Source organism: Pyxicephalus adspersus, chromosome 8 (genome assembly GCF_032062135.1).
Source record: "Pyxicephalus adspersus chromosome 8, UCB_Pads_2.0, whole genome shotgun sequence".
Lineage (NCBI taxonomy): Eukaryota > Metazoa > Chordata > Amphibia > Anura > Pyxicephalidae > Pyxicephalus > Pyxicephalus adspersus.
In genome coordinates, this window is record NC_092865.1 from 51451559 (window position 1) to 51475909 (window position 24351).

The window sequence follows — 24351 nt, forward strand, 5'->3', positions numbered from 1 at the left end:
GCTGACTCCCTTGAGTGCTTTTTCCCTACAAATGCACCTATTAGGCTATAGATCTAATTTAACATGCTTAGACCACTAAAAAGGATTCAAAACGTGTTTAAGTGAACCTGTGAAAGAAGAAATGTTGGAGATATCAATGCTACTTTGGAGTTTGAAGGTGCAGTCTTTGGAAAGGTCACCTTGATTCTGACTTTACTACCTAATGTAGCCAGTAAAGCCTGAACTCTCATGCGTACCTTGTCTAGGTCAGTGAACTTTTCAGTAGTGAAGCCAAGATAATGGCCTGGAAGCTTTTTTCATTGATTTTTTTTTTAAAGTAGAACTCTACCTTTGCTAACACCCACAGCATTAGCAGGGTAGAGGTGGAGGAGAGGATGCAGAGACTATTACCACTGCTAAGAAAGCTGCAGCCCAATAGAATTAAACTTTGAGTAGAAGCATGATGACATTTCTTTGGCTGCCAGGTCCATGGCGGTCTCTTCTCAGTAGTGGGTGGTTGAGCAGTCATTCAGTCCTATAGATTAAAAACATCTAGTGGTGAAAACAAATTGCTGCAAGAGACCCCTCTGGAGAGCAATTTGTCCAGTTTTTGAATAATGTTGGAATTGAAAAAGATGGAGTTCCACACTAAGGCAACAAAACATATTTAATGTTGCACAGACTCCAGATTAGTGTACTTGACATGTGTGGAATTCTATTTTATTTTTGTCCAGGTTTTTTTAAACAGTTCCTCCCTACACAAATAATCTTACTGTCACAAATAAATAACAGCTCCCAGGTCATCTGATCTTGCTGTACTCTCTCCAGAAACAACACAGATACAATTTATACTACTCCATAAATACCTTTCTCGGGAGTCTCGGGCAATGGGTTTATTATCTACAGCTGAAATGTCCCTTTAAAAACACTCTTGTGCAAACAATAAAACCCATGTATATCTGTGCCTTTACCTATGAGCAGAACACAATACAACTGATAATATTATTATTATACAGTATTTAAATAGCGCCAACATATTACACAGGGCTTTTCAAAGTCAATAGTAATGTCACTGGTTGTCCCCCGAAGGGGCTCACAATCTATGTCCCTACCTCAGTCATATGTCTTTAGTACATTCTAGGTCAATTTTGTGGGGAAACCAATTAATCTAGCTCCATGTTTTTAGGGATGTGGGAAGAAACCACAGTACCTGGAGGTAACCCACGCAAATCTCCAAATAGACCAGGCAGCAAACATTTCTTGATGGCAGCAGGGGTTTTGCCATGCAATACCTTTATATTTCAGGATCTGTAGGATTCTAGGGGAATGTTCTATCACTTTCCTCATTTGTTTTACTGGAATGCTGACTGTTCTGATTAACTTAAAGACAAGTAAAATTTATAGCTTACTTTTAGTTGCCTGGTTTGTCTGGGCAGTTCTCCGTTTCTCTGGGGGTGGAGGTGTGATAGGAGCAGCGCGTCGGGCCTGAGGGGGAACCTATAGCGAGACAGTGAGAATTAAACCTCTGTAGAAATGTAAAAAGCAACTGCATGCAACCTGTAACGCTATTCAATAAACAAATAATGCTGCTATGGAAAAACTCTGCAGTGGTGTTGCTCTTTGTCGTAACATTCTGTAGAATCTCCCTCATGTTCCCATGTGCATGAAAAGACTAGAAGTGGTCAGCTAGCCTGTGCTTTCCCCAAATAACTGTGATCTCTCCTCATTCAGGGTCAACTTGGCCTGGACTTTTCTTGCTCATGGCTAACTTTGCCTACTCTTTTCCTACTCAGATTAAACAAGGCCACATCTTTCCCTGCTCAGGTTTAACTTGGCCTGCTCTTTCCTTGTTTAAGTATTGCCAGAATTTTTAACAACCTAGTTTCAATTAATCTATCAAGGTAAACTTGACCCACTCAAGCCTTTAGTCCTGTTTCGACATAGTCTGTCCTTTCCTCACTCCGATTTACCCAGGTCCACTCAGGTTTAAAGTGACCTGACATTTTCCAATTTAGATCCAAGACGGCGATCCTTTTCTCACTAAGTTTAGGGTCTTCATAGGACCTTTTAAAAGAGATTTCAGTATCTTCTTTCACATTCTTAAACCATTTGTAGCAAATACAAATAGAACCCAATAAATAGGTCAGGCAAAAGGAGTGTGTCAAAGCTTAATCAGAGAAATAATTGTGGCCTGTGTGAGAGTGTTTTTCCCTGGAACAGCTCAAAACCAACACAAGCTTTTACTTACCTGATAAGCAGTGTCATCCTCAGATGTCACCTCCGAACTGGGCAAACTCATGTGGCGGTCAAATCCAGTCCGGCAAATCCCATTAGGCTGTCGGCCAGAATCCAAGTGGTAGTCACTGGATGAAGTGGTCAAAGAGTTTGATTGGCAGGTTGGTGAATGAGTTTTTCGAGACTGGGTCTCCTTCCTGTGATGGATAAGTTTTCTATAAATGCAAAATTAAAATCGTCAATATATAAAAAATTACCCACAATTCAAATATCATGCTGCATTTTTAGAACACATTGAAAGTCGGATTAACAAATGAATAGACAGCAGGACACAAATACAAAAAACCTATATCTTACATATACACAAGTATATCTAAAAGGGTAAAAAGACCATTCACTCAGCAACCCTCTAAGAGGGGTTATCCAGATTTTTAAAGCTTGCAACTCTGCAAAATCATTGCCTCGCTTCCTGCCTGTTCTTTATGCAGACCCTGAAATCCCTCTCCAAAGGAGTCCCAGAGAGGTAGAAGAAAGCATCAGGGGGGTTTTACTTCCAGATGGACTGACCATCTAATTTAATTTAAGATGCTTTTATTTTTGTTCCTCCTTAAAGCTGCTTTAGGATCTCTAAATTAATTAGTACATTAGAACTCACAGTCAGAGGAAGCTTTTAGGAGTTTATTGTTTTTTTCACTTACTGCAGAACATCTCTTTGCTCTAGGTTGTATTTGCCCCCATTCTTCATGGCAGCATTGTGTATAGCCTCAATGGCTCGATCAATGGACTGGAGAACCACATCTTGTTCCTGCACCTAGAAATGAAGAGACACTGTGTCAATAGGAACACATGCTGATCAACACAGGCAATAACCAGAACAGAATGGTTTCTGTAAGAAGGACGATACTCAAAACATTGCCGCAAATAAAGTACATTTATTTAAAAATGTATTGCTACTTTATTACAATGACATGTAACAGATATAGTTTTTGCATGTAGATAATATTTAACAGATCCGGTATTATTTTTTTAAACTATTTTTCAAAATTTTTGATTAAACAAAACGGGGGAAAAAAGATACTAAGGAAATACAAAAACAGTACATAGAATATTCCACATAGTTTAATGAAAATCTGTTGCTAAAGAACATACAGCAACATACAGCAAGGATCTGAACATACAGAAACATACAGCAAGGATCTGACAACATCTAGAGACACAAAACAGAATCTGAAAATAATACTGATGACTAAGCAGAAAGGGTTGGATCCAGGTGGCACTTAAACTCAGGGGTTTCCCTATATTATGTCCAGCAACCCCCACATAGAAATAAATTTATCTTGGGTACCCCGTAAACTAGTCGTAAGATCTTCCATTATCATAATATCATTCACCCTATTGAGCCATAAACCTACAAGTTGGGGTGACTGTTGATTTCCAATACAATGGAATACAAGATTTGGCAGCAACGATAAGATGTCTAAGAATGGAACCCTTGTAAGCCTTCTCCCGAAATTGTATTGTGGTGCAGCAGAAAAAAAACCCCGGATCCCATTGTATAGCAAGAGTTGTGACTCTCTGAAAAAGGGCTCTCACTTGTACCCAAAAAGGGCATAGTAATGGGCAGGCCTGGAAGATATGTACCATACTACCCTTCACCTGGTCACACCACCAGCATCTGTCAATAACTCCAGGAAAGAAGCTGTGTAACCTCTCTGGGGTCCTGTACCATTTAGACAGAATTTTAAAACTTAACTTAATTTCTAATATCTACTGCTGATAGAGGACTTATGAAGCAAGGTGGGTATTTTAGCCTTCTGATCGGCCTCCATGGGATACCGGAGTTCCACCTCTCATGTAGGTGAGAAATTTTTAGGGGCAGAGTTAAGTTCAGAGTACAATATGGAAAGAGAGTGTCGATATGAGCCACACCCAACACATAACATCTCAAACAACGTTTTCGTGCAAATATTCCTATATTCAAAAGGAGGGGTTTTAAGGAAGTGTAGGAGATGTAGTGATCTCCAGAAATCCAATTTGTACCTGCAAGTGTCGGCTATCAACATCTCCATCGTCACCCATTGACCCTGATGAACAAAATGCTCCACAAACTGCACCCCCTGCTCTCACAACCCACAAAATCTCCTATCTTCCAGTTCCCGGGGAAAGACGGATTTCTTAGAATCAGTATTAGAGGTGAGGGCCAGGGAGACATTTTTAGTTGAAACAGGGGTTTCTGACATGCCCTCTACATGACAAAGATCAGAGGGTGGGCTCTTAAGGAAGGCTGAAGTAGCATCAATAGCCATGGGACAGCCCTTAGTCGAGTGGAAGTAAACAATTGTTCAACTCCTACCAACTGTTTATTCCCAGCATGTCTAAACCCATCCAAGATCCGAACCATATGGGCCGCCATGTAGCACAATGATAGGTTGGGAACCCCCCTCCCTGTTGGCCATAAACAGAAGACTTCTAATGAGGCGGTGGCCTTTATTGTTCCAAATAAACCAAATAATCTTGGAATGCAGGGATCTAAAAAAGGAAGTAGGTAGAAAAGTTGGCAATGCTAGTAGAAGATATAAGATCCTCGGTAAGATAAGAGTATGAGGTTTATCCTTGATAAGATATTCATTTTACTAACCTGTATGCAGCCAAACCACGAAAGAGTCAAGGAGGACCATTTTTCAAGATCTTTTGTGATGGTGGCAAGTAATGGGGAGAAAATTAATGTGAAAACTGCAATAAATCCACAGAGCGCACAGTCCCCAAATAAGCTGCAATAAGTAATGGCTTCACAGAGAGAAAAAAAATGAGGGGAGACAGGGGCAACCCTGCCTGGTGCCATTGGTAATAGTGAAGGATTCAGACACTTTGCCATTCACTTTCCACAAATTATAAAAGTAATAAACACTAAAGACTCTTTTCCTTTTTCTTAAGCTAATTTTGTGTGGCCCCTTTGCAAGAACTAGAAGACACGTGAAACCGGTCAACGTTGCAGAGTTCGGTTTTCTCGAAGCACAAAGCAGAGAATGGGACTGTGGTGCAGAGGTTAGTGTGCGCACTGACATTTAAAACACAGTTGTGTCTCTTCGGTAACTGTGGCAACAAGTCACTTTGCGGCACCGTTACTGCTGCATTTGTCCAAGCTATTCATGTTTTCTTTTCGTTTTTTTTTGCCCAGCAAGGCAAATTTGAAAGGAAGCCTTGGCACATTGGATGCACACAGATGTTTATGTGCAAGAAGACATTTAAAGGTCAATGCTGCCTAAATCTGATATTTAAGTTTTGCATTAATGCTGGCAAGCAGAGTAACATTTCCCAGGGGTCATCGTCAGAAAAAATTCTCCACCAGAAATTTCCAATGTCACCAAACTGGTGCAGATGAGAAAAATAAATGGTGTCACTCTGTGTTGATGGCTTCTCCGTGGTCCTAATGGATGAATGTGGAGTCCAGCTGCAAGTTAATGACCCGGTCATAATGGTATTAAGAGGTAGAGATGAAAATAATTCCATAGGGAAATTCGGTCACCAAAGTTAGAGAATGAATTAGTGTATGTTCAAGGCAAAACACAAGAAAATATTGTCTAATTTGCATTTTGGCATTCAACATACACCCGTTTAATAAAAAACGTGTAAATTTCTACACAATGTTCCTCATACTGAAGGGTTTTATGCAATCATAATACTATATTACTATATTGAAATGTTGAAGGGACCAGATCAAAAAGATCTCAAACTGATGTATTCTCCCCAGAAAGAAAGGGCAGATGGTGGCCCCTGTATTGCAAACCAACTTTTAATTAGTCACCCAAACACAGCCAGGTGGTTACTGAAAAGTGCCGGGTGCTGTTTCGCTAAATCAGGCTTCTTTAGAGGAAAACAACCATTTAGGATGAACTTTCCCAGAATATGTAAGTTCACTATTCTGTTAATGAATTGACCAATCCATAATTCATGTCTATAGAGTAACATTTCACATTTGTAGTATACAATTAAACCACTCTGTCTCGATTTCCTCTGCAAAACCCTAATTTTGATGAAATGCATTGGAATTTTGAACGTATTTGTTCTGTTACCTTAATGGACGGCGACTTCAACATTTCAATATAGTATTATGATTGTATTAAACTCTTCAGAATGTCCTAGCAGAATATTGTGTAGCACTTTATTTCATATGTTTTTATAAAACTCATGTATATGGAATCTCTCTAGCTATCACAAATCTCTCTAATTTGTAAACTCCTATCAGTTCAGAGACAATATTTTCTTGTTTTCCGCCTATTGACCCTAGGGGTAGGCAAATATCAATATAGGGATATCGTTTGTTGGATACTTTTTTCTACAGGAGTTCTACACTGAATGGAGTTGACAAGCAGGCAAAGGAAAAAAAATGATATTGATCCACACAAGCATCTGCTTGTGTCTGAAAATAATTTTCTTCCTCCATGGAAGCAAAAGCAGCTTAGAGATCCTGAAGCAAGGCTGAAGCAGCTCAAAACAAGAGAAGCTAATTATAAGAAAGAAGTCAAATCAGCAAAAAACGATTACAGCATTTTTTTCTGACGCATGTGAACATGAACCCTTAAAACTGCTACAGTTCCTCTTTGAGGACATTTATACAAAAAGACATCATGTAGCTGTACATGTAGAGTACACAGAATTATTCACAATTCCCTGTCCTGGAGGAATCTGCCCTCGAGGAGTTTACACCACAACGTGCAAGCAAAAGCACATGAATAGCTTAAAGCAACATAAAAGGCAATGATAAAAAAAAAAGTCAAAACAGCAAAAAATGTTTCTTTTGCATGAAGCCTTAAAATGGCTACAGTTATTCTTTAAGAACACTAAAGCTACCTACACACTTCCAATAATTATCGTTGGTAAACGAACGACGAACGATCCTGCACGATATCGGCGAACGATCGTACAGCACCGATCCTGTACATGCAGATAACGACACGATCGTTCGCAGATATTGTACACACAATAGATGCGATCATTTGAGCGATACAGGAAGTGACGTGCACGACAGGAAGTGAACGAACGTTCGTTCATCACGCATGCTCAGACCATGGACGATCAATGAACGACCGTACACACGATAGATGGTAAACGATCGTCGTCCAATCCGATCTGCCGGTCCGGTCGTTCATTTCCAGCGACTATTCTCGTTCGTCGGCGTCGTTGGTTACTTTTTTTACGAACGATTTTTGACCAATCGATCGTTCGTTCGTCGTTCATTTCCAACGATAAAAATTGGAAGTGTGTACGCAGCTTTAGTTTATACAATGCCAACAATATGCTGCAGAGTACAAAGAATCCGTCACATCAGTCCCTGTTCTCAAGGAATTTATATCAGTCATACAGACACAAACTCTAGAAAGTCAATTAACCCAAAGCAGATGACTTAGTACTATGAAAGGAATTAAAGAGGACCTTTTACCAAAATTTTTACTTTAAAGGTATATAACCTTTTTCTGATGATTTTTTTTTTAACACCCTCCCCTTTTTTAAATCCCCTCCCCCTTCTGTCTTTACTGCGGCAATAAAGACAGAATAGGAGCGCAGAGCCTCTAGGGATACTCATGTCACACATCCCAGGAGGCTTCTGGCTGCCCTTTCTGTGCATGCCCAATCTCGGACATTCGCAGAAAAGATTTTTTTCTACATTGTGGGGAAAAAAAGGCAATCTCACGCATGCGCAGTGAGATCAGCACTTTTCTTTTTTTTCTTCACAGCAGGCTACCTAATCCGATCTTGAACCTGCGCAGTGCAAGATCGGGGGATGTAGCCAGAAAAAGAAATAAAATGTACGAAGATGGCAGCGCCCACAGCTTCTTCCGCGTTGGGGCAAAGGAGGATTACCGGATGCCGCGGGACTGAGGGATCTGCGGAATTAAAGGGGAGTATGATTTTTTTAAGTTTAGTTCCGCTATAAGCTCACATACTAGGTAAATATACAAAGTTCATGTGAATCGAATTATTGGTGGAAACGAGACTATAAAAAGGAAAAAAAAAAAAAAAAAAAAAAAAGATATAAATTTTTTTATTTTGTTATACAAGAGCAATCTATCATGATGAAGGTTTTAAAAAAAATAAATTTACATTTAAATAAACTAAAAAAAGTGTGTGTGTGTGTGTATATATATATATATATATATATATATATATATATTATAAATGCAATTTATGGAAGGCAAGCGGTACCCATGCATGACAAAACACAATCATGTCGCTTTATTACCTATCACTTGTAACACTGGAGAGACAGAATAAGATTTCCATTTGGATTGTCTCTAACACACGCCGACATTCTGGGGGAAAGCAGCTGCCTCTAAAATGTGAATATGTTTAGACATGATTTGAAAATAAACTTGTCTTGTTAAAAATAACGCAGCTACTCGGGTCCCAGAGCTGGTGACGGGCAAGAGATTGGTGATAAACGGTGAAACGAGGGAAAACAGAAAAAAAAAAAATAAGACTTTGGATATATTCATATCACAATGGTTGAGACAAGGAGAACACAGCCAGAGGCAATCTACACAGACTGGAGGAATCTCCGAGGTTCTGTCCGCAGAATTTAGCAAGGCTGGAGAGAGTCTGCTTGTATTTGATAGCCTGTCAGCGCCGTGACATGCAGCTCTGCAATTTAGGCCGGCGCTGAAGTACAAATTCTCTGCAAGAGATATCGAGAGGAACGTCTGCTGTGAACAGCATTGAAACAATGCCAAGTGAAAAACAGAATTGAATAGCCTGTAAAGTGGCAACCTAATTACTTGTGCCTGCTTTTTGTTTGCTTACACACCATTTGGTGGGGAGGGAAATAATGGGTGAATTAGATAACATTCTGCTTCTGTATGTTTACAAGGATTTACTAGCCACTACAACATGTGCAATGTCTCCTAAGAGTGACAACTGATGGGCAGACATCTTCCCCAGAACAAGAGGTGGAAAATACCTGCCTACCTTCAAGCAATTCTGTGAAAAAATACAAATGAAGGATTGTTTTATGTTGTAAACTTTCAAGATGTAAAAATGAGCATCTTTGGCCATCAGAAGCTCCCAATATGACTTCCTATAGCCCTATAGCACAGAATAGGTCCAACTGTTGCACAGTTAATAATAATATGGAGACATTTAGGCTCCCTAAGGCTATGACCACACTGGCCAGGAGATTGTGAGGCGTTTCCTGCTTCCTCTTATCAGGAAGGTGCTGCCTCTCAGGAGATGCTACATGTAGCTTCATCTGGAGGAGCTCAATAAAGAATGAATGGGGGTGGTATTTTTAAAACCAAGAAAAACGCCAGGTGCTATGAAAAGCAGCAATCCTGGTGGCTACTGCTCATTCTTTGCATTGCTAGGGCTACAATTTAAATCCCACCAAACTTTCAATAGGCATGGAGTTTGGAGTGTTTTTTCTCATTCAATCAAGAAAAAAAGGAAACATACACACACACACCAGTAGATTCATAGTGTTCTCAACAAATGTCTGGCAATTTTGATATGTGACCAGCTAACCCAAATATCAGCATTTCTCTTAATCAGGTCAGTCCCAATAACTTTATTGCTTTCTGTGTTCAGTCACTGGCTGGGGATAGGTTGGTGACCCAACTGCTAACCAGCCAAAGAGAAACCTTGGAACCCCAACCCACATATGTTGTCTGGTAGGGGGATCTGTATTAGGAGATGGTAAAATAGTTACCATATATATTGCAATTTTACCAATACCTGGAGATCAGAATTTAGCCTAACACGCAACCTTCCAAGACAATATTTGCACACTTATATATGAAACTAGAAATATTATCGGAACCCTAATTATCAGAGACTGTTAATGCTGAAGGGAGTTGTGTTCTCTGGCAAGGGATCTCAATCTATTCTTCCTTCCAGCGGTTCTTGGCAGAGGATCGATATCACACACAGAAGCAGGCAGGGCACACAAGCTGCCTCCAGTGGTTCTCAGGTCTACGCGCTGCTGGGAGGGCTCGCTGTCAGCGCTTAGAGGGGGAAAAACAGAAAAAGAAACACAGGGGAAATGAAGAAGAGAGAGCGATGCTGCTATTTCAGACAAAAGATTAATATTGAATTCCTGGAGACATCATCATCATCTGTGTGTTACAACCAGGCATCGGCTGGAGAGTGAATGTGAGGAAATGTACAGAGCTGGGACATTAAAGTGATGAGTAAAACATTGGGAGATCAGATTTTTAACATCTCAAAAACATTTGGCTTTATAACATTGTGTTCCTAAAAATATGCAATATATTACAGTGGCTTCAAGGCGACAGTGATACCAACTGCAAAAATTCTAAGCACTGACCCAAGGAATTCTACAAATAATAATAAATCAATTTCATGCAAATAAATGAAAGAAAGTTGAATTGTAGCATGTAAACCTAAATCATTGAAGCAACATGTTCCTTTCTTTTCAGTGGTGATCTTGCATTGTATTTATGAATGCCACAGTTCTGCTTTTATTTTGACATTTCCCCCGTGCAAACAGACAGATTATTGCACTGGACATCACCTGTCAAAATATCTGGCAAACCAATAGACATTTTTTTGCATTTTAATTGTGAATTCAATAGAACAAAGGGGAGAAAACGAGAAGTGTTTGCTGCTAGTTTTATACAAAACGGCAATTTTTTTTTTTTGCTATAGACGGGAAGTGTTACAATTTCTGCTTTTCACCTCATTTAGGAAATATTCACCCATCTTCTATGTTTAGAACACCAGGAAATGGGGGAGAGCAGTTGTCACAAGGGACAGGAAGGTACAGACTGCAGTTTATTGTCAAGTATTTTGTGATAAAAAGTCTTCTAAAAATGTGCATTATATTGGTCATGGCCTCAAAATTCTTATAGGAAGTGAAATGGATATTTCCTCCATTAGATAAGGAAACAACATAAAAACCTGACAAAAATTGAAAAATAACCGCATCCAATGTGTTAATCTAGAGGTGCCTGCAAGTTATTGAGCTCTCCAATCTCTTTCAAAGCCAGGCACTCTTTTTTCCACCTCTTCAGCTTAGACCTTCTCCTCCTTGCACCTTACTGTTGGAAAGAGAGGCCATGTATTATCAAAGGAATTAAGAGGGGGATCATAGATCAATAGGAAGCTAAGATCTGAAGGCAGACATCTGCAAACTTAAAGCCCTGAATTTCAACATTCCCTAGCTCCATTTATGACAAAATGCACCATATTTGTCAATTTTTCTTTTTAGCTCATACCATCAGTTGGGGGATGTTTGAAACTAGAAAGGGAGGTAGAGTTCATTCATGTATTTAAAAACCCTTCCCGGAAATCAGCCCCGCAAGCCAGCAAAGGTCACCTAGCTATACAAAATGGGAATCTGTGCAGACAACTGAAAAAAAGAGGAAATAGAAAAAAATAGACACACACCAAATGCATTGGGCCTGATTTATTAAAGCTATCCAAGGCTGGAGAGGATACACTTTCATTAGTGAAGCCGGGTGTTCCAGCAAACATGGAATGGATTTCTCAATAGTCATTTGTTAGCAAATGTTTTCAATCCTGGACCAGATCCATTCCAGGTCTGCTGGATCATCCAACTTCACTGATGAAAGCCATGGAAAGCATTAATAAATCAGGCTCATAGTCTCCAACTTTCAGTTCTACATGATTCAATATAATATGCAGTTGGATTAGGTGAGACAATCAGGTAGATTGCCTATAGGGGCCAAACAGCTAAAAAATCTGTTGAGAAGTTTTTTAAAATGGCAAAAAAATCCAAATTATCTTACTCCAAAGACACATATTCATATTCACAAATTCAAGCATTCTGTTCATAAAGTGAAACGCTTGTCTCCTCCCGCTGTCCCTGACCCGTCGCACAAACAACCCGCTCAAGCATGGCCACGTAGAACTCCATGATTAATCTCTGACATTAATTAGCACTTCACAGGACTGTTACATCCGTTTTTTGCAGAGAAGCAAATTAGGCCGGATTAATAGAATATGGAAGATCCACTGCTTAGCAAAATCAAACCAATGAAGATTTAATCATGGTAATTAATGTTAGAGCAGGTACTTTTTCATTCATTAGTGTGGGAAGAAAGCACAATGGCAGTAAATTCCAGATGAGATGATTTATTGCTGTGGGAGCTTTATCTGTCACTGGTGATGCCATGTGAAAGAGAAAGCAGGGAAAAATACAATGATTTTGATCCAGGGACTAAATCTGATTTGCTTTTGTTGGAATTCAAGAAAATAAATTGATTACAGTCTTCTGAGCAGTTTCTTTCTCCGAAATGAAATCAATGGAGTTTTTTTTTAGCTTCAAGGGTATCTAAACCAGGCATGGGCAAACTATGGCCCATTGGGCTTTTTTATCTGGCCCGGCCCCCTGGCAAATGTTGGTACAAAATTGTCCACTGACAAAAAATGTTGACCACCAAATGTTCTCACACAAATTAAATGTAAGTTTTCTTTTACTTTAGGTAATTTTGCACGTAATTTACAGTATATCAGTTCATACAAAACTCTCCATCCATCTGATGTCTGTCAAATTTAAAATTCATTGTGGCTCAAAAAAAAAAAAAAAAAAACATTGCTCATCCATGATCCAAACCCAAAGACAAAAATATTTTGCAGTTTACTAATTCTTAAAACAGGATTATAGTTCTGCAATAAAAATCTGCAATCGGGCAGGATTTTCATTGCATAAGGGATGCAAGAAAACCCTTTACTATTTGCTATCTGTACCCCTCCCCCCCCCAAAAAAAAAAAGCCAGCTATGCATGTGCCATTCTGGCACGGCTACTGGGACTGAAAGAATTTCTGCACACATGTGCGGGAGTTACATCATTTCAGTCTGGCCAATTAGGATAACCTAAGACCAGGAACGCAGAAGAGGATGGGGTGAAGATGGTGAGGCCTACCTGGTTAATTTCCACTTTAAGCCTCATACGGTCAATCATTAACTGTTTGAAATGATCGTTATTTCTGACGATAATAGGAACCACTAAGCACTGTACAGTAGCCGAGCAGACTGTTCTGTTCTATAGAGAGGGGACGATGAGCGGAGGAGAGGGGTTTAGTACCCTGCTGCATCCTCCCAAATGATAACAATAGTTGACATCAGTGAACTGCTTAGGCTATGTACACATGTCAGATGATTCTCATTGAATTATCACCTCAGGGCTGATATCCTACAAGAATCTGGTGTGTGTACAGCGCTCGTTGTTCGTCGATCATGGATCCGTCCTGGTGGATCCAGGATCAATGAACGATCGTAATGGAAGGGGAGAGAGCACGGCGAGGTGCTACTCCATCATTCTCCCCCTCCCCTATCCATAGAGCAGAACAATGCTGTATGTACAGCGCTTGTTCATGCATCGTGCAGTCTTGTCATGAAAGATGCTTTAAAACAACAATTATTAAAGGTGTGTAATACCAATGTATGTACCAACACTATGTCTTCCCCTATGATAACTAATAATTGTTTTTGGTTATGCAAAATCAAGCATATGCACAAAAGTTTTTAGATGCATTGACTGCATTAGTTTTCTTTTTTCAGCACCCCCACTAATGTTATTTCGCCTAATGACCAAGCAAATACAAGCACTTCCTGTCCCTTATGTCTATGCTGTAATTATGGGGGAAGTCAAAGTCTCACAGCATAAACTTCACAGTGAATCGACGGGTTTTGTAGTTCACGTAATGGAGAAAAGGTTTCTTGAGCTTTCTTTTTTCACTCACAGGAAGGGACAGTGACTCTGCATTTCTGGAGACATCAACTGGTATTATCTGTACATGCTGAAAAGATAATGAACGCAGCCGCCAGATTCAAGGATTGGTAAGGCTGTAATGTATTACACAAATGTTTTTAGGTTTAGATACATTTTTGTTACTAAAGTTTTAGAACAGACAACTTTATCATATAATTACAGGAAGATCCTATTCATTTCTGATTGGCTGGCGTGTGTTATTAGTTTGCACTCTTGTAGTTAGTGATCCTGTGTGCAGTCGAATTCCACATATTATTTGTTTCTAACAGACATTCCATCTTTTCTATTTGCTCCGTGAGGTTGTAACAATAAATTTATTACATCAAAAACACAGTTGTTCTCTGGCTCTGAATGATTAGATGCCGTCTCTTCTCTTTTCCCCTCTCCCCTCTTCTTTATTATCTGGGGTTTTAGCGTAGCTTGTACACCGCCTGTCAAGCAGCAGAACATCTTCATGCTACGGGAAATTCAACATTCACTCCGGGGTTAGAATAATTGACTACAATAACGCTCGCCCTCCTGTGCACTGACAAAAAGAAAAAAAGATCCAGTCCATCTACGGGTGCTAAAAATAGAGCCAGCTGTTCCCTAGACAAAACGCATCAAAGCGCAAGGTAGGATCCGGGTGACAAGTGCGCTCAAAGCAATTCTGAGGTAAAGGGCAGCGAAAATCTCTTTTTAATACAATTGTTGCTCATGTCACTTTATGAGCATCAGAAGCTGCAACTGCCATGATTTTCATGATTGCAGTATTGATTTTTTTTTTTTTTTATTTAGAGCACTTACATGGCTGCAAAAACAACAATGAATTATAGAAGACTGTCATGAAATTAGGTCTGCGACGGATGGCTCTCACGGTCTTAATGTAAAAGTGAAAAATGGGAACGTTCGCCTGCAATTTTTAATTATTTATTACAAGAATGTATGGTGGGAGAGCAAAGTAGAACATTTTTTTACATTGTAAATTATATATCAGCTGTGAAAAGTCATCAAGTTTGGCTTAGATGCAAAAAGCTAAATATGCAGGAGAAACATATGTATGGGAACTGCTGTACCAGAATGGTGGTAAGGTTGCGGAGTGGTTGCTGCTTCCTCATACCAGTGGACCGCTGCCTGCCATGTTATGTCTATCCCAGTGTTTTTCAACCAGGGTTCCTCCAGAGGTTTCTAGGGTTTCCTTGAGCTATGAGTAATTTGTGCCTCTCAGGTCAAGTTAAGTGACATCAATAATCTTTTTGGCTATCTGTAAGGATGACATTCTTCCCACTGACCACCACACTAATGTACGAGGGGGTGCTGAGAAGTTCCTGGCTTTGCCCAGAAAGAGAGCCAGAGTTATGAAATAACACATTTAATTCAACATATTCCCCCCTGAGACTGATGCACGTGGTACAGCATAGTTACAGCTTTTCTAGACCGTTCAAATAAAAGTCCTTTGGGCCGCAAACCAGCTATCGGCAGCATCTTTGACGTCAGAAATGTCCTCAAAACGTTGCCCCTTAAGGTGTTTCTTCAAATTCGGGAACAGATAATAGTCCGAAGGGGCCAGGTCAGGTGAGTAGGGCGGATGGTGGACACATTGGAAACCCAGGGTGTTCAATTTGGCAGCCACAACGTTGGACGTGTGCGCAGGTACATTGTCCTGCAAAAAAAGGATCCCTTTAATCAACTTTCAACGGTGTTACGTCTTAATTGCCTCCTTCAGCTGGTCCAGGAGGTTAGCATAATACTGTCCCAAGATATTAGAGCCCTGAGGTAGGTAGTCCACCAACAGAATACCATCTTTGTCCTAGAAAAAGGACGCCATGACTTTTTTGGCTGATTTCTGGGTTCGGAACTTCTTCGGCCACAGGAACCCGCTGACTGTTCCTTGGTTTCAGTATCATAGATGTGGAGCTAGGTTTCATCCTCAGTCACTAACCTAGCCAAAAAGTCCTGTGTAGCTTCAAAATAGGCCAAAACAGCTTTGGATGCTTCAACTTGTACCTTCTCCAGATCACTGTTCATACATTTCGGCACCCACTTCACCGAAAGCTTTAGCATGTCTAGGATAGTGGTGATAACAAACCTAACACGCTCCTGTGAGATGTCAAGTATCTTGGCTATTTTTTTTGCAGATATTTGCCGGTCCTCAATAATCAGCTCATGGACAGTATCACAGGTTGCCGGGTCAGTTGAGGTTGGGGTGCGCCCACTGCGGGGCTCACCCTCAACGGTGAAATGCCCAGTCTTGAAACGAGATATCCAGGTTTTCACAGTGCTGTGGGAAGGACACTTCTCCCCCAGTGTTTGTGACATCTCAGTGTGAATGTCCTTTGCTGACTTTCCCTGGAGAAACAAAAACTTCATGACGGCCTGTAACTCCAATGACGTGAAACATGCTTGTGCCTCTGCCATCACAGATTCTCACTAAAAAAAAAAAAAAAAGGTTTAAGAATCGCAAAGACCTGATATTTGCACAGTTACATACTAAGATATTAGGCTGTCATATGCCCCCACACTCGTTTTTCTATTTCATCTGGAAGGGGGCAAAGCCAGGAACTTCTCAGCACCCCCTCGTACTGTGAGGTGTGGGTATAGTATTTATAGCTGGGGTTCCCTGAACACTTGAAAATGATTCCCTATGTTTTAAAAGGTTGAGAAAGGCTGATCCACCCACAGCAGTCTGATAGAAAATGGATGGGGTGGCAGTGAGCAGTTCAGTCTCACTCATTGCTGGCACATCTGCAACAATGGTTCCAAAAGTAAGGGACCAAATTCTGAGAGCTGTGCAGGATTGTTTCCTTCCACCCCAGGTCTATACCAGCCCTTTGTTACTTCATTCTTTATTCCTATCAGCATATCACTGCAGTACAACTGACTGGTTTCTTCTGCTGCTTTATTCTCTCTTAGGTTGAACAAAAACTGCAAAAGGTTAGTGCTAAACCAAAGAAAAGATTACACTGCTTGCAATTTAAAATTAACATTCAATAAATGATGCATTAATAAACATTTGGCTGTGGATAAAATATTTCAACTATATGTATTTTAATTATGTATTGTCCTGTTGCCAGCAACAATTTATTTGTCTTAGGGAGAGATCTGACTGCTTATTGTCCAACTTAAAGTTAAGCAAGTATGCCCGACGGAATCTCTGGAGGGGGCAGTCTACAATACTCTCTATCCTACATAGGTGAAATCTTGGGTTGCCACAACACAGAGAAAGACGTCAGAAGAAGGTTGTGAACAGTTCCAGGCTATGTACAGGCCGTGGTACTGGGACCATCCAATTTCTGCATCTGAGGTCGGCAACTATAGTTATACAAGAGGTCAAAGAGAGACATTCTAGGGCTTTTTTATTAAATATGATAATTTCATCCTCATAATGCTTGTACCCATGCAATAAACATCCAGCCAAATGAAACAGAAATCTATAATATAAGCAGAGCTTCAGAAACTCAGCCAAGAATCTGCAATACATTACAAGTCGATCATTAAAACACAGAGTCACATTCGTCGGCAAGCAGCAAAAGATGCATGTACCAAACATTTCTTTTCATAAAACATTTCTTTTCAGTGAAGCTAGGCCAGGAACACATAAACGGAACCACAAACTCCCAAAAAACAAAGCTAGAGTGTCGGAAAACAAACAAGTGACGATCTTCTGGTCTGGCGTACAATGATTACATTTCCAGAAGTGGAAAGTGCAGAAAGTGATCTGGGTTTTTATTTTCAGCAGGGTAAAATCGGGAGCTGGCAAGGTTTCAACAAGCAGGCCGGGGTGCCTACTGCCAAATATAAATCACTGTAAGGATACCAGCGGCTGGCAGTTCACGTGAATGCCAGCAGGTGGCAAAGCAAGCCGCTGATATAGAGCCAGCAAGGATGCACACAGGAAAATCGGATACTCGATGAAAGGGCAACAAGCAGCAACCTTACTCTACACAAATACAACAGCAACGGTTGTAAATGATTCTTAAAGCGACCCTGACTACACCTAAAAAATTCCAGTGCACCGACTCTGCTGGGACAAGTTAATGTCATCAGTCTGCTGCAGGCAGGAGGAGCATTTCCCCAATATTCTATCACCCATTGATGAGACTACAACAATATATCTTTCTAGGAGTCACAAGGCAAGAGGATCACTGAGATTTCTGGCATGCAGACTTAAGCTACGTACACACTTCCAATTATTATCGTTGGAAAACGAACGACGAACGATCCTGCACGATATCTACGAACGATCGTATAGCACCAATCCTGCACATAGAGATAACGACACGATCGTTCGTAGATATTGTACACACAATAGATACGATCGTTTGAGCGACAGAGGAACTATGTGCACGACAGGAAAGTGAACGAGCGTTCGTTCATTACGCATGCTCAGCTCATGGACGATCAACGAACGACCGTACACACGAACGATGTTCAACGATCGTCGCCCAATCCGATCCGCCGGTCCGGTCGTTCGTTTCCAACAACTTTCCTCGTTCGTCGGCGTCGTTGGTTACTTTTTTACGAACGATTTTTTGCCCAATCGATCGTTCGTCGTTCGATTGGAACGATAAAAATTGGAAGTGTGTACGCACCTTTACTTTGAAAGTCAGAAGATAATTGGCCAAGCATCAGATAATATTAAAGAAGGTTCCATAGGCCAGAGTGCAGAATACATACCAATATATCGCACAGGTGAGGAGCTCTCTGGCCCCAGGCAATCATATGGAACCCAGATTAACAATAACTTTACAAAAATACAATCTGTTAGTCCTTTATATATCCAACAACTACACAGTGCCAGGGCTGCCTGATGGGATACGAATTAAATGTATTATGTTGGCTGTGATCTGCCCTTCAAAGTTCCTCTCAAAGCTAAAGATGAGATTGCACAGTGACATATTAACATGTTACTGGCCTACATTTAACAGATGAGAATTGAGATTTTAGCACAGTTGCAGGGCTTTCCGTGAAGTATTTCTGCACTTCGCTGGTTTAGGATTTTTTCTTTAAAATGAAACATCTTATTCATGCAAAAACCTTGGGCAGGGTGAAATTCCCTTGCTAGTAATTTACCCAGCAAGTGGGCTTCTCAGTGTTTCTAGAATTGCAAGCCTGACATTCAGGAGACAGCAAGGAGGCTCAGCGGTACTCCACTCTCAAGCTGCAGATGGGAAGCTTTAAAGAAGGACTCCAACCAAACAGCTAAATGTATAGCTAATTTTTAAATCAAACAAATATAAACCATTTTAGATTTCTGAACCAAGTCTCCCGATACTCTTTTAAAGTTTCTTAGTATAGGATTAGTTTAGGTTAGGTTTACAAATAGCCCGATTCATGTTGCTGCTTGGATGGGTGACTGTAGTATTCACCCCAGAATTTTTTTCAGCAGGGTAGAGAGAAATTGTACCTGGGGGTGGGTCAACAGATGACAAATTTAGTGTTCCCACTAAAGGGGGGGTTAATGGGTGTTTTCAGCAAGTTGCCTCAGCAACCCAGGGATAAAAACACAAAGAAGATTTTCCATGACAATTGTATACACAGCCTATAGCATACAGCTGTAAACATGCTCATCATTGGCTGTGAAGAAATGCAATGCATGTTGTTTCCTTTAATCCAGCCGTCGCCAATCTTTTGGACCACACGAACCATTAAATTCATAAAAAAGTTAAATACATTGTAAAATATAGATCTTCCTAATGGTGCCTGATGAGGACTGTGGAGGCTCTGATTCATTGATCAGCTCACAGTTAAGTGAAGTATTACTATTGTTACTATTATCATTAGTTGCATTGTCTTTGGTATTACTAAAGAAATGCAAAATATTTGTTTGCTTTTTCTCACTCATTATGGGTTTATTTCCTTTGAATCGAAGAGCAAACAAGAAATGATAGTTACAAAGCTATTTGATGAAGAAAATACAGTTAAGGTCATCCTTACCTAAAAGAGCATCTGAGAAATTAACAAATAAAATAAAACAATTGTATGAGAATCGGTATTCGCGGAGCGGGGTGACTGTTGTAATGGTGGAAACAATACTGAAGCGTGCGGCTCGGCAACTCTTGCCTCATACAATTTAATACTACATTGACGTCACACTGCACCTCTGTGGACCACCACGGACCACTGGTTGGCAACTGAAGGAAAATTTATTCGGGGGGGTTTATTTTTTATTCACTTTTTTATTTATGGTGGACAATATATAAGTACACAGGGGGCAGCCATTTTTGCCATTCCATATTTGGGCTTTGCCTACTGCTTTGCAGTGTTATGCAGTATTTTTTTCTCCGAATACAAGTTAAAAACTCGTATCTTTTTTTATTAATCAAATTTAATGTTTACCAAAGAATTTTTGTTTACTTTCACTTCAAACGTGCTGGATGGACACTAACAAATCATTTCCACAGTCACAGTGAAGCTCACAGTTCTGCCTCTTCTGCTTATACTTTTACATTCCACTCTGCAGGGTATTACAGAATAGCTAAAACAAACACAGATTTGCTTATATTAGCTTTAAAAAATTGACTTGGTGACCATTAAGTCCATAAACAGATTTTGAGGTCAGTTTCTTATGTTGGCCCCTAAGCCCTAGCTCAGAATTAGCATTTCAATTCATTCCAAAGGCGTCCCATAGGGGTTAAGGTCAGGACTGGCTGCATATCATTCCATTTCCGCCAAACTCATCAAACCATCTCTTTATGGAGCTTTCTACAGCAGCAGTCATGCTGGAACAGAAAGTCTTCCCCCAAACTGTTGCCAAAAGTGTACAATTGTTTAAAATATCTTGCATTTGGTCAGGGATGGTTTGTGAAGTCCCTGGGCAAATAGGTTGTGGATGTTCTTTCCATCTTCATGCAAACCCACCTTTGAGTTGGGGCTTTGAGCAAATGATTACCCTAAAACTGGCCCTGCATGCTTTTAATATTAACATGCATGTTAATAGTACCTTTATTTGGATACATCTGCCCTCAGTAACATGATGGTCAGCTGCTCTTGGCCATATGGTGTTTTGTAGTTTTGAGTTCACATGGAATTACCCAAGAGGTATTAAAAAAGACACCACTAGTGGAGTATTCAGTACTCTTTCCGTGCTCTGTTGCTCTGTCCTCCAGTCCCCCCTCAAATAACTTTTTATATGAAGGTGAAAATGTACCTGTAAAAGATAACGTCCTAATCAAACTTGCCCTACCTATGTCTGGTGCTTTCGGTGCATTGGCGAGAAAGACTTCACCGCACTTCCGTGTAGAGTTGCATATGAACAAAAGAATGCTCATCCAATAGGTTCACCAGAGCAGTTTTTCTCATTCGGGTTCCTTGAGCAATTTATGGCTCTCAGGTCAGTTTAAATGGCAATAAGGACATTTTTAGCTGTCTGTAAGGGGTGACATTCTTGTCGCTGGCCAGCAATGTAAGAGGCATTCTTCCTACTAATATACTGTAAGCTGTGGATATAGTAATGATAGTAGGGATTCCCCCATGTTGAAAAAGTCGAGAAACACTGGTATAAGGTGTGTTCATTGAGACCTTCTCAAAGCATTACACCTACCTGCGCAGCAAGGAGAGGGGTGTCATATATGATAGGGGCATTTTACAACAAATACCAATACAAAGTTATATTAGGTACCAAAGGAATGTGCAGGTAAGAGAATTTCAGCAATAATTTCAGCTTCGTCAGCGTGTCTCTGAAGCAAGGAGGTACAGAGTATAGAGGAGCCAGGGATCATTTATAAAGAGGACCTTCCTATAGAAGTATAGATTACTTGTAATTGGTCAGAGAAACGTAGACATTGTTCTCCCCAGAGTGATGGCCCTGTATTGTGAGACAACTCTTCAATAATCACTAAAAAACTGCCCGCCGGCTAGAGAAAAGTGCTGGGTGGTGCGCGCAGCTAAAAGGGGCTGGGGAGAACATTGCCTATATATAATTCTAAAATTGTCTTTTACAGGTTTGATTTTCATCTACATATAGTAGGCGATTATGGAAAGGAGCTTGGCCAATGCCAATGGAAGGTCCACATGAATTTTTACAGGTGACATGGAGGAGTTTACAAGAACCCCGACTATTTGGGTTAAATTCTTAAATTCTGAAATTATTTTCCAGCACTCTGCCTAATTCCACATTAATAATCACTCTTTGCTATTATCCAGGCCTAGATTGTCCTAAAAAAAATAAAATCAGTTTTATCTACAAGGTTTGTCCTCGTACCTTACAGCCCAAAATAACAAAACAAAACAAACTGCACACAGAACCAAAACTATCACTTATTTAATTGCTTTATGTTAGTAGGTCATTAATTTCCTGTAATAATTTCTTGCCGTAATTTAATGTACATTTCCTGCCCCCATTTTCCGAGTGACATTTGTTTAACGTAAGCAGATTTTACCTTAATTCTTAAAATGCACTGATTAGACAGCTAATGTGTAGCTTATAGAGCGTGGAAATGACTTGCTGTTGCGGTAAAGTAGACATTTTACATGAGAGGATGAGAAATTTGTTAGAGTAATTTAATATTCTTGACGTCAGATGAATGAACGTTATATACATATTGTGCGTTTGTAATTGATATCCAATTATACAAAAAATGGTCCATGAAGATGTATATTTAAAACCTATTTCCTGGCAAAATTTAAGTTTAATGGGGTAATAAATTAAAGTTTCAAAATCAGTCTTGGCATAACCCATCATAAAGGGTCATGGTTGAAGGACGTTTGATTTTTTTTTTCTTGAAAATCCAGATTTTTATATTTCTCTGATGCATAAAAATTAAAGTAGATGAGACAAGCTACAGCCCATTGTTAAAAATGCAATACATGTAAAACCTACTAAAAAGGTCTATTTACACTTTCTGGGCCCTTCCCATTTTTTCTCTATATAAACAATGTAGTTAAAGAAAAAAACCCTTTGATCTGCGAACAGCCTATTATGTAAGGAGCTGACAACTCTGCTAAGCTACACTGAAATCCCAAGAAGTTGTCAGCCTTGCTCAGACTTCAGACCTCCCCACTTTATCTTACGAAGGAGGCATTTTGTGATCACTAGGGAAGAAAAAGTAAAGCTATGTACTTACGTTAGGCTTTTATCCATGGAAAGGATCATTTCCATTGACAAAAGACTGAAAGATGCATGAAGGAGCACTGTATATACATCGCCATTCTGCTCTATAAAGAGGGGGGGGGGGGGTGAAAACAAGCGGCACCCCGCTGCACCCTCCCCTCTTCACTTGTATTGCAGTCATTCATTGTTCATGGATCAGCCAGGATGGATCTATGGACGGCATCGAACGAGAGCTGTACACACGTCAGATTTTTATCTTATATTAGTCCTAAAACGATAATCGGACGAGAATCATCTGACGTGTGTAGTAGCCTAAGGATGGCAATGCTGCTTGGGATTTGCGGAGTTGATACAAAGTTACAATGTTGCAGCCTGATCACTTGGGAGAGAAGCTGTTGCATCCTCCTGCCTGCAGAAGACCGATGACATCTCACCCTAGGCAAAGTCTCTGGAGTAGAGCAAAAGGACAGATTTTAATGATAAATCTTTGGGGCGTTTTTGTAAAAAAGATACAATTGTTTTGTTGTTTTATTATGACATGTCCTGAATGTTTTTCATGCGGTTACTGAGATTTCTCTTTAAACCCATATATATATATATACCAAATAGGCTACTGTATACAGCCAAAAGATAAAAATTACATTACTGAAAGGTCCACTTTCTAACTAAAGTTAGAACAAAGAGATCTACATGTGGGAGAAAGGAAGGAAAATTCCTTCAACACATCACACTGTATTCGTTAATCGTATCAAAAAAGTTTTTCCATGAGGGATGGGACTTTTTTCTTTCTTTAAAATTTCTTTAAAATTTGAGATTGTTTTTCTTTCTTTAAAATATGATGTGCAATTTTATCTTTTTAATACAAATGATTAAAACCGTATACAACATTTGTGTCCATTTTAAAGTTAAGCAGAGCAATCATCCTGACCATAGAACGAGGCAATGAAAAGATCTGGCCATAAATGTTTCTCTTTTACAATAGACAACACACATCTCTACAAACATATACAAGACATCTGTGATTGCACAGACAATGATGAACAACCACCTGATCCCCCTCTCCTTGCACCTTCCTCTATGTACTGAGTTGTCCAAGAGTCGGCTCTCCATGTAACAGATGACAGCGTCCCTCTTGTATGAGCAGCTCTATTCACTGATACTCCAACAATAAAGCTCACATACCGAGCCAAGCACTTCAAAAAGGATGCACAAAGGCCACATTTATTGCAGCTCGATGTAAAAGAGCTTTTGTAAAACACAACAGTTTGTGTTAAAGAGGAGCTCTGATAAGCACTTTTTGCATCTAAATTGGTGCACAAAACGACAATATTATCTGGTTGGGGGGGGGGGGGGGGGGGG

The 24351-nt window shown here is 40.0% G+C and overlaps 1 protein-coding gene across 1 annotated transcript in view; it reads right to left on the reverse strand.

Moving 5' to 3' along the window:
- NCKIPSD (NCK interacting protein with SH3 domain) overlaps positions 1 to 24351 on the reverse strand; it is a 65755-nt gene that overhangs the window by 31572 nt on the left and 9832 nt on the right. Inside the window, exons 2-4 of the mRNA XM_072420580.1 lie at positions 2913 to 3025; positions 2228 to 2429; positions 1389 to 1476 (exon numbers count right to left, since the gene is read on the reverse strand). Of these exons, the coding sequence (XP_072276681.1) occupies positions 1389 to 1476; positions 2228 to 2429; positions 2913 to 3025 (403 nt within the window). The remainder of the gene's footprint in view (positions 1 to 1388; positions 1477 to 2227; positions 2430 to 2912; positions 3026 to 24351) is intronic.